Raw genomic sequence first — 22,094 nt, forward strand, 5'->3', positions numbered from 1 at the left:
TAGTTAAATAATAAAGAATGGTGTTTTAAAAATAATTTCTAAAAATTCACATTAAATGTGGATGAAACAGTGATTGAATTGGATCTTTTGTGTTCAAAACCTAAACGAAAAATGATTAAGAAGGATCCCTTGTGACGTTTCGTCCGTTTCACAGTGAATCTTTTCGTCCCACTAACAGTAGAGTCTTTATTAACTTTTCTAGGAAATCTTTAGTACATTCAATAGAGTTAAAGAGTGTGCACTCTAAAATTTAGTATTTCCGTCATATTTTTTACGTAATTTTTTCAAATTAATTTTATTTTTTAATAATTCCGTTGGATGATAAATTCGGCTATGATCAATAAAATGAAAAATATACATGCATTGAAAATTTATCCTAGAGTATTTGGGTACAAACAATAGCACTTATCGATATGGAGTAAATAATCTCAGGAAACTGAAGAGGTAAGATTTTATTTGATAAAAAAGTTGAAAATAATTTCCGATTTTTTCCACCTCTTTTTATCGTAAGCAATTTATCTTCTCTTCAACCCCTTTCTAATTGTCAGAAACTTTCTACACTTTCGTTTCCACACATTTTACCTTTGCTCTGACTCTTCTTTTAACTCCGAACTTAACTTCCTCCTCTCGCGTGCTGCTAACCGTGGATTTAATCCTTTTATAGTTCATTCAGCTCTTGCTAAACTCACTGGTCCCAAAAATCCCTCTTTTTCTAATCCTTACTAAGAATAATTTGTTACTTTGCCGTTTTTCCACCTGTTTGTTAAAAAATTGCTAATATAATCTCCTGTTTTGGTTTTAAAGTCCTTTTTAGGCCTGTTAACAAAATTAAATTTATGTCCATAAAGATCCTTAGATAATTGCTGAGGTATTTACTACCTACTTTGTCAGTGCGTCCTTGGCTGCATTGGACAAAGTAGACGCGTTTTAAAATTCAGACTTAAGGAACACGATAAAGGTGTCCGTTATCAAGAATGAGAGAAATATCAATTGCTGCACATTGTTAGGATCTTGGGCATGCATTCAATTTTGAACATTTTGTTGGAAATGTCTTTCATATTTTTCGGAACAAAAATGCATGCTCTTAAAAAAATTTTTGAGTTTAAAATATTTTTCTTCGGTTTAAGAAAAAAGAGCCATCTTGTCTTAAATAAATGTCTTAAGAAATCTACAAAAAAATTCCGGAAACCACTCTTAACTTTTGAATGGCTGCAGCCATAGTTGCAAAGGTGGTATCGAAACTAAACTCAGTGGCGCGACAGCCCATAGAGGGCCAAGGCCTACTGTGCCCATCTCAGTTTTATCGACCTTGGGCTCTAGGATGCAGGAGCAGACGCTCCGGTTAGGTGGTCAGCCGAACGCGAAACCCCCAGTATTTAGTTCCCAAACATGCTTGATACTCATTTATGAACCCACTGAAGAGATAAAAGGCTGAGTCAACCTTGCTCGGCCCGAGGATCGAACCCAGTACCTGTGGCATGGGAGCTCGAGGGGCTACCACTCAGCCACTAGGCATTAAAGGTGGTATCTAGATTTAGTAAATTGGTTATGTGTAACAGGAGGAGATCACTTATAATGTCGGTTGGCGAAAAAGTGATTTACAAATAAATATAATTTGTAATTTTTTTATCACATTGCAAGCTAAGCACATCATGTTAAGTAATGTCTATTAAGTGTATATTTGCTCTAAATTGATTTTGCTCGACTGCTTTTCATTTAACCTTTACCACATATCTCACTTAAATTAAGAGATAAAAGCACTAACTGCATAAGTTCCACTAGATGTCGCAGTAATGGTCTCAACTTTTTCAAGCCTCGTGGCATAGCGTTATCATTTACAATTTTGTTCATAATCCGATTAATCGTGCTCAAATTTCAACTAATGATCAGTCCCAAATGCTAAAGAAAGTTACAATTGTTTTCTTAAGCTTACAAGATAGCCACTCACAGTTCCGATCATGCTTCTATAGAAATAAACGAACAGATACCAAGAAATATAAAATAATGGATTAGATAATTTATAAAATAATGGAATAGATAATTTATAAAATAATGGAATAGAATGGAATTGAGAATAGAAATAATAGAATGAAAGTTTAAAGAATAGCATTTTTAAATTTCTTTAAAAATTATTATTTTTTTATTTTTAGAATTTTTATTTTCTTTCAATCTTTTACATTTGAATAGCTTGTAGAAATATTTTTGATTCATTCCGAATTAGTAAAATAACCTTCCTACTATAAAAACCATTGAATATGAAACTTCAACAAAGCATACTTGTTCAACTTTCATCAACAAATATCTCCTAACCATCATCAAATAATAAGAGTACATTTCCTTTAGCTTAGTGCCACAATTGGGTCTTTAACAATCAACTTTGTGTCAAGTCCATTAATCACAACACACGAAGGTGGCTCCCTTGAAACTTTGCCAGAATCTTCTTTTCCTCAAAGTTATAACCCGGAAAAAGGAGACGATTTCCAAAACCACCAGTTGTTTTCTTTGGGTCAAAAGGAACTGTTGATCAATTGGCTTAACATTTCCAGAAATGGCCAATTTTGTCGAAAAAATAGCACGTCACAGTGACTTATTTATTGGCGAGCCGCAAGTGACATAATGTTAAAATGGAAAAGGGGGAAAGTTTGGAAAACGGCCAAAAAGCTCCGTTTCTGAAAAGATCCTTTTAATATTATTTCGTATGAAGGTGGAAACATGATCATTATGTATTAATGTCTAGTTATGCCTTTAGTAACATTTAGGATGCTCAAAAGGTGAAATATGATGTTTAATAAGTTGCTTAAATTTTAATAAAGTGATCTTTATTATGTTCCAACACCAGCAAATAATTCAAAGGAGAATATGGTAAAGATGAATTTCTGAGCAATAGTTTGAATTTAAGGCTAAAACTTCATTGCTTAGCTGCTGCCCAACTTTCAGCATGATAGCTTCAACGGTTTTGGAGTTATAAGAGAAACACACAAACAGGCAGGCGAAATCTTTTTTTTTAATTATTATTATAGATTATATATTTTTATTTTGAAAAAATATACAAAATATTTCTTCTTAAATTTAATTTGAGTATAATATTTTATTTAAAAGTGAAATATATTGCCAATTTTATGAAGGGTCAGAGGTTCCTAAGGAGGTTTTAATTAGAAGTTACTATGAGCAACTATTTAAAAGTTATGAGCTACTATTTTTTTATTATACAATAATTAAATGAAAAGAAGTAATTTTATGACCTATAGCAGTTTTAAAAATTATTACAGCAATGGTTCTTATTTGACTTGGCTAGAATTTTTAAAAATAAGGAAAATTACAAAAAATAGGCTTTAAAAGGGATTACTTTTAGTTATTTTGTACCGAGGGAAAAATGTATGAGCATCAGTTTGAATTAAAATATATTCCTTTTTAGGATATTGCTCGAAGTACAATACTAACATAATCACGAATATTATTAATAACAAAAGCAACTCTTTTGTTGCAAATAATGTTTGTTTACTGTTATATTTTGTTACATTTTCTTTTTTAGGATATTGCTCGAAGTTCAATATTAACATAATCTCGAATATTATTAGCAACAAAAGCAACTCTTTTGTTACTAATAATGTTTGTATATTGTTATATTTTCTTTTTTAGGATATTGTTCGAAGAACAATACTAACATAATCACTAACATTATTAGTATGAAAAGCAACTCTAGATTCGAAACTAAATCATTCTATTAAATCTCGTCAATATTTTCTACCAATTTTCAGAACCATTTTTTTTCAAAAAAATTCTCGTTAAATAAAGGCTCATAATAACTGAGATAGACTGTTCCTCAAAAAATCGTAAAGCATAAGTATTAATTGAAATTTCATCTCTTATTTGGTTTTAATGTTATCCAAATTCAATAAATAATTAAATACATGAAAATTTTGTACGGAAGGAAATATTCGTTAAAATTGTCTGATTTTATTTTTGAGACAGTTAGAAGAAATTACAAAACATATTGTTTGCTCTTCACTCAGATATAAATTATAAAAATCTACAGTTTTTTAGTCAGTTATTGAACAATATATCGTTAAATTCAAAAGCTGAGATATTGATAGAAAAAAATTTTTAAGAAAAGAAAACAAATAATAAATTAACAATAGTATCTAAATAAATTTTGTTTTTCATAATAGCATGCATCAAATGTAAGGTTTTTAAAATATTTTTAAATTTTGTAATTATTTTTAAAAAATTTATGTAGAAACAAAGAAGTCTTTTAAGCGAACTACTACTAATTTCGTTATATATATCTCAAGAAAAAAAGTAGTTGAGGAGAAAAAGTAGTACATTAGGATTTTAATTTGTTGCTTTAAAAAAACAAAACAAACATAATAAATACAGTTTCGAGCACAGTTAATTAAAAACATTTTGTGAATTCCTTTTCGAATTTCTTAAGAAAAGAATTACACAAAATTACTTACATAATGCGCAAAGTAATTTAAAATATTTTTTTGGATTTCAATTTACTGCGAAAGAATTTTAAAACAAACATAGACATCATGATTTTATCGTGATTATTACAGAAGTAAATTCTGCAAACTTTTTCGAATTCCTTTTCGTCCTTCTTAGGAACTCCGGATCTTGGTGAAGATGAAACGGAAACTCAAAATCAATATATCAAATTTTACTAATCCATTTTTACTAGTACCTCTACATACTTTACTTAAAGGGGAAAAAAACTCTAAATTCAAAAAAAAGGCATTGCGAGCGCCCAATCCACAAATCGCATAAAAGTAGCAACAAAAAAAAAAAAGTGAATGAATGAAGCCAAAGTTTGAAAAATGCCGAAATGCTAAGTGTAAGAAGGAGAAGAGACTATAATCAGGAAAAAAGGTAGAAGGAAACAGAGCCACCAGGTGGCGCTTACAACTTATCGATTGAAGCATCCCTTTACTCCTGAGCATCATCGTGTTTGTATGGGACGTTAGAGGCAGTGGAGAAAGAGGAACTTATCCCGCATCCTCTTTCCTATTCCCGCTGTCACACATAAGGACCTACGAACCGGAACAGGTTTTTCCTTTTGCACAAATCTGGTTTATCCAGTTTTGGACGTAAAGCGCGCGAATTTTAAGAGAGGTTTTTCGAAATGGGAAATGATGATAAAAAGAGTGATGAGACGGGCAAAAAAGGGAATGGAAAGTCTGGAAAAGCAAAAGAAGAGTGCAAGAAAGGTGGAGAGTGTGAGAAAGATCAAAAGAAAAGTCCGAAGACTGGTGGGGGGCCCGATGATATAGAAGCGGGCCCGGTCGAAAAGAAGAAAGGATCATCATCTGAGTCGCTTAAAACAGGTTGGAATTTACTAAGTTATTAACACATGATCATATTTGATGTTTTCAAACTTTGTTTTAAACTTGAAATTCAGTAATTTATTTAAGCGTATAAAGCGCTATTTTTTAAAGCTTATTAATCAATCGAACTATAATTATTAATTTGTTTTGGAGAAACTTCTTTAGAAAGAACCTAATGAAATAGTTTCTGAGGAAAATATGAAGAAAAATTTCTTCGTTTATTTACTTTTTGGGGGATATTTTTTCTGAAGTTTTTAGAAACATTTTTGTTTTCAGATAGAATACAGAAAACGAAATTATTTCTTCTTTATTAAAAAAATATCACTTACAGTGAACAAATAATATTTCATCTTTTTCATCGTGATTTATTGACAAAAAGCTTCTACGATTAAATTTGAAAGTTTAAGTAATTAAGTTAATTGAAAATGAAGAAATTTTAAATTCTATTGTAGAAATTTAGTTAAAAAAGCGCTTGAGGCAATAATTTTTTTTATTAAAATCGAGTGATTTCAGTTAATTCAATATTATTGCGCTACCCAAAACTTCAATTTTTGTGTCGATTTACAGGGTTAGAATCATTTAAAAATAAGTATTTGTTATAAATATTCAGGCGCGAGTGAGCAAAATATTAAATATTTTTTTTCCTAATTTCATCTCTCTCTCTTTCACTCTGTCTCTCTCTCTCTCTCTTTCTTTCTCTTTCCCGCTCTCTTTCTTGTTATGACATTTTTAAAAGTTTATTTTTAAGAAAATGAAAAAAACAAAAAACTAATAATATATTATGTTCCATTACATAATTTTAAAATAATTGATCATCTATGATATCCAATAATTGATCATCCAATTGTATAAAATGCTCAATTTAATTTTAATAATTTATTCAAAACATGTATTTGAATAATAGCCCCCTTTTTTAGTCTTTTAAACATTTATGGTTTAACCGAATTAAAATTATTACATTGTTATAATTCTGGTTTAATATTATACCTCTCAAATAGTTGCACTTTTTAAAGTAAGCAAAACTTCCATTCAAAGAAAATTACTTGAACATTTTAAATTTGAAACGTTATTGTTTAAGCATAACACAGCTATACCCTTGAATTTCCACTTATATTAAAAATAAATAAATAAATACCTGTACCAAAAGAAACAAGTAATTTTCATAATTTCTGTAAAGTTATTTTCTTGTAAAGTAAAATGGGTCAGGGAAACATGATTTTGCGCGCGAAAAGGAAGGGCTTCTACCACAGCATGGCCCATCTTCCCTTTGAAATAATTCTCAGGAAGAAATTAATTTTCGCCTTATTAATTTGTCAAACTTAGTAATTCTAAAAAGTCAACAAATGGTGATACAATAGTCACTTTTTTGAAAAATGAAGGGAAACATTTTGTGAAAAATGGACAAATATTATTTCACACATTAGAAAGAAAATACCTGTAAATTTTCCCTTTAAATTTAAAAAATGTCCCCTGAATATATTACTCTGTTAGCAAAGAAAATAAACTTTTCATGTCAATTTATTTTATTTAGTAATTCTAATAAATAGTTTTTTAATAAATGCATAAAACTTAATATTTTATTCCATATTAACTAAAAAAAATTCATTGCCAAATGTCAAGAAGGTCTTTTACAGCTATAAGATTAAAAGTTAAATATAAAAAAAATCCTTAATCTGCCAATAATTTTTACCAACATACCTTACATAATTATAAATCACAGATACCATTTTATTGTTATATTACATTTATTTACATATCATAACACTTACAAGTATGATACAATGTATAAAAGGTTTACAATGTTTTTTACCTTGTAAAAATTTTTTATCACGCATGTAGAAATAATGGATGTATATTATCAAGCAATAAATGTTAGTTTCATTATCATAATTTTTTGAAAAAAATATATGCAAACATCAAAGGGATGGATTTTTATGGTTCGGCATTTTTTGATGCGTAAGACAGTAGAAAAAACAACCAACTTAAAATTCATTTTTCGTTGTAAATCAAGTTTCAAAGTTCAAAATTGTTTTGTTTATTTTCTCCACGCATTTTAACTTATGATCTATGCTGTTAAAATGTAGTCATCATATTAGTTCAAGGCAAAGTTTTTTCATATCTATCATCAAAGAGATTACATATTTTACAGAAGGTGTATAAGTAATTTTTTTAAATGCAAACGTGTTTTATTTCCCAATTCCTATTTTAACTTCTATTAGGAGCAGTTGCAGTTATATGCTTTTAATCGGTACCTATTTATGTATTTTTTTTCTGTATTTTTTGGGAACTAAATTGTACAAATCACACAAAAAGTATTGTCAGTTTGACGTATTAATAATTTTTTTGCAGAAATGAATTTATATTATTCTATGTTTAGATTTTGCAAGGTAAATTAGAATAAATTATCTAACAGTCGTAGGTGTAGTGACTCTAGTTTTTACAATTATTCTTGTCTTTTATACACTTTTTATTTAGCATAAATGTTTTGATATGAAGTAGTGATCCATTTTTATTGTATGATAATGAAATAAAAAAAGACAGTAGTCGTTGATGTAGTTGATATTTTTCGAATTATAGTTCTTATACTTTTTATTTATTTATTTAATCTATAACGTTGATATAATTTCCTGATCGAATTTTGTGTAATTTATAAATTAGAATACCTGGGTTAGTAGTCCTAAGTGTAGCGGTTTTTGTTTATGTAATCATTCTAATTTTTACTCGTGAATACTTTCATTGCCTTAATTCTTTAGAATAGATTGCTTATTAAAACCGAAGAATCTATGAAATGTTCTGAATTTTACTAAATTGATTGTATACATATCGAATCCATCATCAATTTTTCTCCAGTAATTTAAAGTTTTAAGTTGCTTTTAATTATACTGGATTGAATCTTATGCTTTATTTTAAGTCAGTGTGCAAGTATTTTAAGTAACTGAAAGAATAATTCTATTATGTCAAATATGTTGGAAAAAACTTTTACGAAAAGAAAAGTCAGATAATTAGGAACTTCTTGAAGTATAATATAACAAATTTGTTTCAGTTTTAGCATGGTGGCAAGTTGTCTGATGTTATGCTTATTGTCCCGATTATATATTACTATACATTATTGTTTTTTAATTTGATTACAAGGTAATTTAGCTTAATTTGAAAGGAAATAGTTCAACTTTAAGCCTTATTGTTGTTGTAACAGCATGATAATATGGCTTAAAGTTCTAGCATTATGGTTTCAGCCGGCTGAACCACATTTTTGAGGGTTAAAGATTATGGATGAAGCTTACTAATGGATTTTCTGAATTTCTATGCTACTGAAGCTCGTAAAAATTAGTGAATATTATTCTGAAGGTTTGTAAAAGTATTGATTGAAAATAAGCTTAGCAAACTTAATAGCAGGTGTTCTTTGTTAGTTGGGCCTCTTTTACTGATGATCTATGAATACTGTTCTACAATTTTTTTTTCTGCATGGGCAAGCAAATCATATTTACGTTGTGTATATATATATATATATATATATATATATATATATATATATATATATATATATATATATATATATATATATATATATATATATATATATATATATATATATATATATATATATATATATTAATATTGAAATCCGCATAGTCTTTGTTTAAACTTAGAAATACAAGGGCACAGAGGTTAAAGAACTGAGACGTTGTGGCAGACCGGGGTTCGAACCTCTATGGCAGTTTCAGATCAATGGTCGAAAGACCCGCTAATCTGGGATGTAAATGCTGCCCTATTTAATATTCGCATTGCAATCATTATACCATGGTCTGAAGATTAGGAAGCTTTAGCCTAGGTAAACTCTTGGCTAAACGCATTTTGTTTGTGAGCGCTTTATTTTAAGACATATAATTAAATACATTGTGTGCTTTAAAATCTTTAAGGCAGTTATTTTAATATATATGCGTTATTTAATATGACTTGTGCATTTTGCTAAACTAAATCTTCTAAAGTTAAAAACATCAATTGGTTTGATTATAAATTTAGACAACCTTAGCCTGAATCCGAAATAGTCTTTAAAAATTTCTATTAGTTCGTTCGGGAGCTAGGTAGAGAAATAAATTTTTATCATAGATTTAGTACTGAATGTTGTTATAAATTAAACTGCAAACGATTCTGTTTTTGCGATCTGTTAAAATGCTAAGCTGCTAATGCTAAAATGCTAAATGTTAAAAATAACAGCTCCATTACAAAAACAAGTTTCGTATTGAGTTAATTGCACGTTCTTTAACAATTAATTTACTTATATATGTTATATCAGGTAAACGGAAGTACCAATGTGGAAGTCATGTAAGGGCTACGTCACCTAGTTGTTATTTCTATGGCTATATTAGATCCGTGTCTATTTTGTTTATAGATATTGTACATATTTTATAGTTATTTTAAAACGTGTTTCTATAAACTTAAATGATGTGAAAGGAGTTCTAAAGTTAACGTCCCGTGATCATTAGCGTCATTTTCAGTGCCGAATAAAACAGGTTATGATACATTTTTATTTTATTTATTTATTGGTGAGTTGAGCGTCTAAATTTTTTTATATTTTAAGTTTATTTTAAGTAACATTTAAGTTATTGATTTAGTTCAGCCGTGTACTGACTTCTATGAATGCAAATATGTACTTTTTATAGTTGTAAAAGTTGATGCGTATTAGCTTATAACTCACACAGAAATAAAATCAACCGAACAAAAAGAAAGTTAACATGCTTTTACTAATTTTTTTTATAATTCACACTTTTTTTCTCACTGGCTGTGTGCTTTTAAATTTCGTGCATAATTTCGAAATTTTGGTATGACTATTTATTGATAACTTTCTTTTTCTTTTTCCCCTTATGAAAAACGGGTTCTCAGACAGTTTCAAATCTTATTTAAATTAATTAAGCGAGATATTTTACTTAAATAGTTTTTACAAATTTTTAATAGATGTAATTGTGATTTTCTTTCCAGAAATATTCATAGTATATCAGCGAAAAAGCATTTTCTGATCAAAAATTTCTGAAAATTTCAGACTGAATGAACTGATTACTTACATGTTATTTCTCGAAAAAATATCAAGCTTGTGTGTATGATTAATTTAAGGAAATATTCCTTAAAAATGATGCTTTCTAATATTATGGGATAAGAGATTCAACTGCGTTAAGTGATCTCTTCAAACACTCAAATGTTTTGAAACTTTAATTTAATTTAACCAAAGATTACTTACTGCCTAGGAACCCTCTGAAATAAGGTAGCGATCTCTTACATCCAGGAAAACGAAAAATAACTAAGTTTGTACCAAATAATATTCTTCATATGTGTTTTTAAAATAATTGTTTCTTTTTTCATAAAATCCTTCTGTAGCATTCACTAATGAAAATAATGAATATTATGACAGTTTATCATTCGCCCATTAAGAAAGCAACCAAATTGCTAAAATAATAATTATTCTATTTCTACTGCAATTAAATATCTGAATGCAGTTCGTTTGTAAGAGTTCTTGCTCATTAGTATCTAGAAACAAACGACTCTTATGTTTCCATGAAACGCTGAAAATCATTAGGGACTCATAGTTGCTGGCTATTCAGTCCAATTTTTAATTCTGTATACCGTACTTTCAAAAATTTTAATTCCCAATTTGTTGAAGCCTCAATAAATTTTGGATTTCAGAAATTATTATCTTCTACACTTAAGTCTTTTGCTTTAATTTGAGTAACGCCATTCTAAGCTCTTATGCAAGTGCTTATAATATTTTTTTTTTATAATTCATACAAGAATACTTTAATTTCTATTTTTGCTCACGTTATTTTAACTAATGACTTTACTAATGGCAGTTTTAACTCACACAAGATGATTCACTAATTACTGAAAAAAGAATATATTATATAAAAATAGTTAAATACTTGCGAGCGCCATTAAGCATGAATCAGCCAACCAGGTTCAACCCACAAGCATGATGTCACTTGCAGGTATCCAATTAAGTTTGTTCTGAAAATTGATTCAGAGTGATAATAAGCTCAAGACTGAAAGTTTTAACGTTAACACTCTATGTTTGATCACGTCCCGCAGTGGACTGATCGTTAAGACACGGTTCCCAGCAGATTACCGTACGGTCAGTGTGCGGGTGGGTGACCACTTGGATCAGTCTGCGTAGGGACCGAGAGTGTGCGGTATTGGTCCTCGTTAAACTGTTCTACCGTAAAGTGCTCGACTTCGCGTGCAGATCGTCGGGCTACCCAAGCGGGAGTGCCATTCCATCTGCAGAGGATCAAAATTGTGATCGCTTGTCTTCGGATCATCCTCAGGGATGTTTCCCAGACCGTCCCCAATAGCCCACTGTGCAGCTCTAGTGTAAATGAACTACTACTACTACTATGTTTAACCACGTGATTAGACACAATCATGTGAATAGTTTCAAAAACCCAACTTACAAGTTGTGACAAAAATTGTCGTTTGGCAAGTTTTTGGTTGCTTTAATCTCACACTTACTTTTGAATAAAAATATCAACTTTCTTTTCCTCTGATTAAGTTTAATTTAGTTAAAATCTTTAGATACAATAGTCAGTTTTTAAATTTTTAACACGTTTCTTTTCTGCTGAGAGCAAGTTTAGCTTTAAAAAATATATAGCATTGTAACATGTTTAAAAAAACTCAAAGTGCGCCTCTTTTCTTTAAGTGCAAAATCTTTTCTCTAAGTTTTTATACAATAGTTTAAAACTGAAACGTGAAACTACCTTGAAAAGATGTTTTCATACTTGTTTGTGACCAATGTACAGAAATGACTAGAAGCGATTTTACGAACAACAATGACTGTGCACTTTGCATAACATGAGGCAATGTTAAAAACTTTGCCCTAAAGGTTTAATTTTTGTCATCGTGTTTAAAGATGCTTTCATATTTATTGACGTCCATAGTTTTACACAAACCTGACTAAAAGCAATTCTTTGAGCAACAGCTACGAGAATATTGCATTAAAATACAATATTTCACGTGCTATTGATAAAAAATTAACAAAGACTGAAAAAAAAGGGATGTTATGAAATTAATGTTATAATGCATATCATAATCTCTTATAATGACAATGATAAGTAAATAATTTTAATGAAATACATATTTACAGTGTTAAGAAAATATTAGATAATTGAATTTACTTATGATTTGACATTTGCAGTTGTACCGTGATTTGTCTTCTTTAGAATGCATAAATATAAAGCAAATCTGCAGACTGAAATAGATCTTCTTTTTTTCTCGGTAAATATTTCTCACTTGGGATGTTTTATTCTATAAAAGCTTCAAACATCACTCTTTTCCTGTATCAGGTGTTACAAATCTTTTGTTTTGCCCTTGGAATAACATCCATAGGAATTTATCATCGGAATGGGATTTAGCTGTATTCTATAATCCAAAACGACGTTGAAAGAATTGTTTTTTTTTTTCTCTGAGCTATTTTCTTTGAAACATAAATTTAGTTGTCTTAAGTTCCCGCAACAAGTATTTCCAAGTTATTAAACTTTTTTTTGTGATGGATTTCGTATTATATGAAATAAAATTTTCAATTTCGATGTCAAGAAGATAAATCGACAACTTTAAAAATCCAAGTTTTGATGTGTTTGTAGGCTGTTTCGAAAGTCCCGGAACAATCAAATATCTCGACATATGCATGATCGAGGAAAATAAAATCCCATCTTGAGCACTTTACGTGGAATGATACCAGTGCCCGACCCAAGAGATGAGATTGTGACGTTGACTTCGATATCATTCTTTAGCTATTTGCAAATATTAAAAATGCGTTGTTTTCAAAATAGGACATACTCTAAAGAACTTGAAAGATGTGTCAAAAGTCAGGATATTAAGTAATTTATCATCACACTTAAGTTGGAATTCTAACCACAGATTTAAGTTTTAATCTGCTGAAATCCTTCAGTACTGCTATCTATCCATCTTGATTTCTTCGAATCCTTCCACATTTTAAAATTTCCAATAATTTAACTATCGTTCTACAATCCAATCTTTCCCAATGTTCAAATTTAGTTTCGATATCTTTTCCCCCCTAATTCCGTCTAAGCCCTTGTCATACCAGTCTTATATCTTACTTTCATTATCTTGTTCAAGCTTGTCCATCTGTCCCTATTGGTTAAACCATTACGTACGTGTTTGTATCGTTACTCTTCTACTGTCATTTCAGGGCTAAAGAGAATAGAAGGGCTGGTTCACTCCTTTGAAGTATCTCTTGCCGCGCCGATCCTCCGACGTCACTCTAGTGACGTCACTTAGGCGCAAAGCTCGCACTTTTACTTCCAGAACGGAGCGTTTGGCCTTACTAGCTCTAACTAATATTGGATCATTTCTTTTTGCGAGATATTCTAAGACATTTGTTATTTTCTAGAATGACTTTCCTCAGTTTTTGCAGTGAATTTACAAGAATTTAAAACTATTATCGAAATGCCAGTTTCCGCGATTGCAACTTGCGAAAATTCTGATACAAAAACAAAAGGAAAATGTATGTCGGAAAAAGAATGTCTATAAACAATTGTAAAATTTCTAATGTCATTATGAACCTAAATTATTATTTTGTTTCAGTAATTAGCGTTTAAGGTTGATGTTTCCTAATGATGAAGTATGAACAAATTGCTATTAACGACATATTTTAAAATCAGGGATTCTAAATTTAACTTAACTTTATAAAAGAATATGTAGATAAAAAAAGTGCCGATATATGCCTTCATTTTTCTTAATAGTTAAAGTTAAAACTGAACTTTTTAAAATAAAGTATTTATCGTGTCCTTTTCACCAACTAGCAAAACATTTTTATAAGTTTAAAATAGTATTTTTTTAATATAACAACCAAGAAAGTTTTTTTGAACTATGTTTATGAACGGAAATAATGTGTTAATTACGTAAAGTTTGAAGGCTAATAACCAGAAAAAGTCTAACTTATTTTTACAAAGAGAAAGATGCAAAGTTATCATATCTTTGCTTGCGATCTCCGAGATCTGTGGACACAGTGACGTCATGAGGAGGGAAATCGTAGCTTCAGCTCTAAGAGCGGAGTGAACTAGCCCTTGTATTCTCTTTAGCCCTGCTGTCATTTGGTGTTTAGACATTAAGAAAAGATCTTGTTTATAGAACTAAAACTATAGCACGTCTATTTGTGAGCCTTCATTATGTGTCCCTTTTTGCGTGCTCTAGTCATTCCGCAATTCTTCGTTTATTTTCTGCAATTCGTTTTTCTCGTGATATTTCGAGGTTCTGGGACTTTAGCATGATTACTCTAACACTCTGATGCATTACCCGATCACCCAATAATTAATCATCTAATTCAATTTTATTTATTTAATTAATTAAAAATGAATGAAGCTGAATATGGTGTCACAAATAAGGTATTGAGCTTGGAAGACAAGATATTTAAAGTAATCATATCGGAATCAATTTCTGTGTCGAATGATTATGCATTATTGTTGCCAACGGTATAACGATAAATTGCTGAATTTAGACTCGGATTGATTAAATGCCGCTGAATACTCATGAAATGAATTGTGTAGATCACATAGTCTGAATACATGCTAAGGCGTACAGGTTTAAATATCAGCTGACATCAGAAATATCGAAAAAAACGCCTGTTGCTATTTTAAGCAACTAAAAAATAACGTACAAAAGAAAAAAAATTAAACTAGTATAAACAAAGTCATGTGAAGTGAATGATTGTTGAAGGAAGTATTATTATAAGAGAATAGAATAGCATTGTGAAATTTCAAAACCTAGTTAAAAATGCGTCTCAATTCTTTCAAAGATTGAAATAATGTAAGAAAGTCTTAAGAACGTAAAGAGAATCTAAGAATTCCGCGTTGCAGTGTGTCTAAGAAACTTTAATAATGTTTTTGTTGAAGCCACATTTTTTTCAAATTTACTGAACTCGTAACTTGACCAAATCGTAACCAATTTAAAATTATATTTTGAAATTACTTTATCCACAAAATTTAAAAACACGATTAAAAATTCATGATTTAGCAGTCAGCATCAAAATTTAATTGAAATTTCGACCTGTGGTAACTTATCACCAAACTAAAATTTACATTAAGAGGTAAAGACTGGACGAATTACAAACTGGACAATTTTACATAAAAGGATACCTGCAAGTGACGTAGTGTGGCTATCTCGATCCTGATTGGTTGTTAAAACATCGCATTTGTTTACGTTAGCAACTATTCCTTCCACTTTATTTCAAGTAACATATGCTCGCCTAGTATCAATTCTGTTAAGAGACACATTCTACATTCTCACAAAAAGATTCTTTCACAAAGATTTAAATTCTTTCGCTATATATTTCATACTTAACACAAAGACAGGCATAAAACCATGTAGTGTATAAACAAACTAATTATGCATTGAAGTTGTCAGGTACACAGAACAAAAATATCGCATTGTTACAATAAAATATGTAAACAAATAATAAATCTAAGTCAAACATAAGATTTAGATGAGAAAAAATAATATTTCAATAAATTTAATGTGCGATACGGTGCTTCATTTAATTAACTTCACGTTAATAAACATTCTAACTGATGTGGAGAAACTTAGCTTAACTTTAACACTCCATTTTGCTCATAAACGATCAGCTGGAGCTGACGTCATAAGTCACATGTGTGGGTATCAGTGATCTTCTTCTTCTCGAAATGCAAATACCCAATTGAATTCATTTTACCCCCCCCCCCCACGTGTAACCTTTTTAGGCTTAAGTCATCATGGATCAAACATTTTTCACAGACTTACTGCGTATATAACAAGCAGTTAATAAACCTTCACTGATTAACTTTAAATTGACGGTAACAGACAGTGTTACATAAAAATATATTCACACTTTGAAAATCTGAAATTCTTCCAAAATAATCTTTATTTTCAAGATTGTTTTTCAAAATTATTATTTCCACATACTGAGGAATGAAATCAATTATTATAACAATATAGTATCATCGACTGAGTAATTATGAAAATTATCATCTTCGGTAGCAGACCTAACAGTAACAGCTGTTCTCTTGGACAACACAAAACAAATTATATGTATCAGAAAATATTTTAAAAAAATCAAAGATAACCTCTAGATTTATTATGAAACTAGCCGCCTAAGGCGGCCAGCTGTCCGCCACGCTGAAGGTTTTCACAAATAAAGTTTTTTAAAACATAGCAGGAAATCTGAAGATTAGTGGACAATTAAAGTGTTCCTGTCCAGCAATTTTGTCTTCATATCCAGTTCTGCTGCAGATGTGTTATAGCTCTTGAGGATGTTTGAAATTATATAGCTATAACGCTTAAGAAAAAAAAACTAAAATGCTAAATACATGAAAAGAACACGAAAACGAATAAATTTTTTATGGTATCAATTTCTATTTCTATATAATTTTTTATGGTATCAAATTCTATTTCTATATCTGTTACGTCAAGCACTCAGGTATTATAATTTGATCTAGTTGTGCTTGTATAATTTTGATCTAGTTGCGCTTTCTACGTCATTTTGTTAACATCGTTTGGTTTGTTATTTAACATCATTTGGTTTGTTATTTCTAAGTTAACTTTCAAAAAATTGGCTGGCATCAGCATTTTTATTCTTTAAGTTGTTTATTTTTTCTTTTGGAATTCGTTCCTTTTTAGCGAAATGTTTTTCAACCTAATCGAATTCTTTGCCGACTGTTCTCTGTATATATAAAGAAAATAAAGTAAATATTTTTAAAGTGTTGTGAAAAGAATTTTTAGTTGTACAAAGTACTACAATATCGCTATAAAAATTATCGTCTTCGCTTAAGGAAAAAAAATAGAGCGTGAAAAGAAGAAGAAAAACTTATTATAACAATTATGAACAGCGACAAATATATCAAAGCGAAGCGTTCTATTTACGTATCGAATATGTTGCCACATTTTTAATACAAAAGTTAAACTTTTCTCCACTTTAATAAATGTAAACTAATGCGAACTTTACAATTAAATTATTAATTCCTTCGTATATTATTGGTTTAAGTTGTCGAAAATTAATATTTAAATTGTGAGGTTCGCATTAGCATACATTTATAAGAGTGGGGAAAAGTATATGCATTTTTTAATAGTTTTTTGAATATGGCTCTTTGAAGACGAAAAAGCAGACGAAAAGCATAGACTTACAAAATGACTGATAACTAAATAACTAATCAAAATTTTTGAAAAAGAAAAAAAATACTTCTTCATAATGTCAAAACACAATTATGGGCCGAGTTTCGTGCCCGGGCGAGGCTTCTGGGGCGATATATTGTGATTACAGACACACACACACACACACAGCCGCGTTTATTATTATGCATAGATGTATGGAAGATGTATAGATGGATTTTCTAAAAATTTCAAGTGTTTTGAAGTTGTGTTAAGCATTGGAAATCAGTAAAATGTAAAAAGAAAATTTGACTTCGTTAATTTGGACAGCCTATTTAGTAAGATAGTTCTTAGTTAAAAATTTACAGTTTATGTTCGTGTATCAATTGGTTAAATTAAGCGATATACATTATAAACTGGATGATTGAATAAATTAGACTATATATTATAAAAATATAGAATATTTATTATATCAGGTATTGTATTATTATATTGTAATAATTAGGTCAAATTATTAGACGCACTGTAGTTTTTTAATAATTACATGTTTTGCATGAGTTTATAGGCAATACTTTTACATTCAAACATATATGTAATGGGGTAATTCAGGAGATATTTTATATACTTACTATTCGTATTTATTTTTTACGTATTGGATTACAATGTTAACCATTTGATGCATGAGCGTAAAGAAGTGGAAACCGGTTTCAGCAGCGCAAAAACAATAAAGTTGTATATTATCACCTGAGAATTTCGATTTTACATAGAATCTTATAGTGCGTCTAATAAGTTGGACAGGGACTAGGCAGATAAGCGTAAAAGTAATTCAAAACACACCATTTGTTGCCATATAAAAATTAAATTCATTTTGATAAATTGCTTTTCAAATTTTGCTTCCATTTTTCTTTATTTTCAAATTCTGAAAACAAATGAAAGAAAATAAAGCTTAGTTCAAAAGTTTATCAAAAAATGAAATTTTTTAGAATTATATATGAATGCTGCAAAATTTCTGGAACAAAAGTAGCAAAGATTTACATTGAGAAAAACTAGAGCAAATCCTTTGAAAGTTTTAGTTTTAGAGCAAATGTATTCTAAGTTTGTTAAAATGATCTCAAAGCAAAGAATCGTTATATTCATCGCTGAAAGCCTTCCATCGTAATAGTCAAGAATATTTATTTCAAAGCTCTTTCTTTTTAAAATCTTGTAAAAAAATAGATTATTAATTCTTAAGAAGTATTTGTTGAAAACTGTATCTAAACAAATGCAAAAACGTTAAAATAGAAAAACTATTCAAGCGATTTCCTTAGAAATCTAGATGCAGCATAGAGTGAATTTTAATTTACGGTAAAGAAAAAGAAAACGTATCTTCTTATAATATTTAAACTTCCTTACTGTTTCATTCAAATTTTCAAAATAATATTTTTGTAAAATAATATTTACCGTATAAACGGGATGCGTTCGTACTGGGGTAGGTGAGTTTGTGCCTTCATACGTTTTGGGAGTCAAATAGCATCTATCAACAGCTAGAATTTAAATAACAATTCTAGAATATTTTTTCCTGTTTCACATTATAAAAAATCAGCAATTCTGATATTTACTGATTGTCAGTTGATTTTGCTTCTTTTGCCTGTCTGCGATGAACTTTACCAAATCTCATCTCTATTATTCACTTATTGTATAATTAATAGCTCTGGGGGTACTGAATTATATTTTGATCCTCCTCTGGTTCTGGTAAAAATCACGATCTGTGGATGAATAAATGGGTAAATGAAGGGGTCCATTCGTTTAAATCGGGCTGTGATGTGGCTGAAGTCGTACTGTAGGACATAGATGGCACCACTGAAAAACAAGTAGCGCACCCTTTGCCTTAAAGTCGCTTGGTTTCGCCAAGCAGGCCTGCTGGTACTGGCAAGTGGCATTGGAAACAACAACAACACACTTACTGTTTTATTATCGATAAAGTAAATCGGTATCCAGATTCTTAATATTATATATGACAAATAGAATATTTGATGTCTTTTAATTTTATTGGTATAGGAGAAATAGGCCAAAAAGGATGTTGGGTGGAACAATTATTACAAAAAATGGAGACTGAATATTTTAAATTTTTGCTGGGGTCCTTTTGACATAATGAAAGTCTAGAAAAGTATGATTATCCAAAAACCTTTTTTCTTGTGTTCACCATCTTGTAAAAAAAATATTGGAAAGATTCATGCCGTAGTAACAAAAAATTGATATTTCAAGTCAGAAATTAATATCATAATGGTTTCGAGAAATAAAATGCCACTTACATCATCTTTGTAAACATTTTGCAACTTAAAAACAATGATATATCATTTTTCTGACAGAAATAACGCTTATTTTATAGCCACGCAAGATTTTTTTAAAAATTTGGAACGTTTTTTTTAAAGATCGAAACTTTAAAAAAAAAATTTTAACACACATTTACATTTTTTAAATAAGTAAAAAATTTACGCCTACATAACTTTTCTAAACATTTAATTCAAAAAACTAATATTATTTTCTTTTTTCTGTTTGAAATACAGGGTATTTTGTCACTAAGTGAGACTTTATTTTTTATATTTGATATTTTTCCATGGCTGAAAATCGTATTTTGCATGTTCATCTTTTTCTGGTAATAATAGGTTTATTAACATGTCAAATGGATACCAACAGCGTACTAAAAAATCAACCACTGCCTTAGTGGGAATACGTTCCATTCAAAACGGTATCTTTCCTCTACGATATGCATGCCGTTTTTTAATTTTTGCTTTTCATAACACTTTTTTTCATCATAAAACTCATGGCATCGGTTCTCGTAAAACTATTCTAACGTGCAGTGCTTGACTTGACCTCGCAGGTTATCAAGCTGCCAAAGCGGGAGTGCCATCCCCTCTTCGCAGGATCAAAATTGAGATGACATTTGCTTGGTTCATCCTCAGAGATGATTCTCAGACAGACGCCAATAGGTTAAATGGTTAATTCTCTTGGGTTAAAGAGCTTTGAAGAATACTTTTAAATATTATGCAATAAAAAAGCTAATGAGCCAATGAAAATCTGAAAAAATTGGATAAATATGACAACCAAAGCTGACGTCTTCAGAGGGTACCAGCTCCGGAAGTCATAAGGGCAAAACCTTTTCTATCGAGAGAGCAAGACAAAAGTCTAAAATTGCTCTCTCTGTACCCCAAAAGTTTTGCTAAAGTCCAGAAAAGGAATATAATACATAATATACAGTATAAAATACATAAAGCAAATACAGAAGGAAAAAAAATTCTTCTCTTTTTAGTATTTTTTGTGTTAATACTTTGTTACAAGTTTAGGGTATGTTGAATCATAATATGGTTAAAATTTTCCGCAACCTTTATAAAGTGCTAAGGTGACTCATATTCTTCTTAAACTTCATTTCATGGTACTGTGGTTCCTCATGTACAGAAACGTGGTTCGATTCAGCGCCTCAAGTATGATTTTAGGTACCCGTTTAATCGTTCAACTTTTAACAGAGTATACTTAAAGAGATTTTTTTAATGGATTATGTCTTCCTTGCTGACGCACGTCATATTACCCCTAGCTGTTTCAATATTTTCGATTTAATTTTTTAAGGGTTTTTCTGGAAAGTAATAACTCTGATTTTAACTTAAAACAAATAAATGGTGCCCGGTGCTCGAACTGACTAGTATCAGGGAAGAGTGCATTCAACGCATGCAGAGTCACTTGGTCTTCTCTGATCCTTCAGAGTGTAACTTGGTCTTGTTTTTAGCTCCCTTGCAGCAAATCAGCTGATTACCACCAGTACTTTTGCTCATGGTTAAAATACCCTTTGGCGATTATTGTTTACCGAAATTCCAAGTCTACTGGGGGCCTATGGTAGTTTTTGAAGACAATGAAGAAGTCATCAGTGAAACAAGCACTGGAAGGCAATCAACTTTCGCCGTTGAAAATGTGACGCGTGTGACTGAATTCTAGGATTTAAAACATCAATTGAGTTTTCATTTAATAGCACAAATACTGAAGATTCCTAGTAGTTGCTGTTAAACATTGCAGAGAAATTTTTCCTTGACAAAGCAATTAATTACACCCTCTCTTTGCGACCCCTTCTTGGCAGGTTCGAAGGTGCGAACAGTTCCACATCTACCCTGGTACAAGTTCTGATGTGACTCTTCTTAACTTTATCCTATTAGTACGTATCAAAACTTTCATGAATAAAATATCGTTTTGAGATAGTCAAAAAGTTATAGACAACAAGTAAAAAATGATTGCATCACGGTTTTAAAAGAAATTTGCAAAAATGACTACCGGGGCAAACTCTATGCATAGAAATCTCGCTGAAGGCGAAGTATTTACATGAAAGAATCATACTTTGAAACATTTTAATTTGTAATCACTGTCTTGTTTAAAATCATTATTGATTTAATGGTTTTAAACTAAATTTTAAAAGAAGTCTTATAATTCTTTAATTATCTTTAATATATATATCAAAATGAAGAATAAAACAAAGAAAAATAATAGACAAATGAAAAAAAGGGGGGTAAATAATAAGTAAAAAAATAACAAACAACAGTTAAAAAAAAAAAATAGGGTAAAATTTTATTTAAAAAATACCGGAAAAAAAAGATATAATCCGGTTTTTTTTCCGGTTTTTTAAATAAA

The 22,094-nt window shown here is 30.0% G+C and overlaps 1 protein-coding gene across 2 annotated transcripts in view; it reads left to right on the plus strand.

The window, feature by feature from the left end:
• Window positions 1–4,901: 4,901 nt before the first annotated feature.
• LOC107456464 (solute carrier family 12 member 4) overlaps window positions 4,902–22,094 on the plus strand; it is a 444,402-nt gene continuing 427,209 nt past the window's right edge. The window contains exon 1 of one of the 2 annotated variants that reach the window (XM_071180171.2): window positions 4,902–5,324. In XM_071180171.2, the coding sequence (XP_071036272.2) occupies window positions 5,123–5,324 (202 nt within the window). In that variant the 5' untranslated portion in view covers window positions 4,902–5,122. The remainder of the gene's footprint in view (window positions 5,325–22,094) is intronic. The other variant, XM_071180172.2, reaches the window with a different exon arrangement.

Source organism: Parasteatoda tepidariorum, chromosome 1, assembly GCF_982258835.1.
Source record: "Parasteatoda tepidariorum strain Cologne lab strain chromosome 1, Ptep-v5.0, whole genome shotgun sequence".
NCBI lineage: Eukaryota > Metazoa > Arthropoda > Arachnida > Araneae > Theridiidae > Parasteatoda > Parasteatoda tepidariorum.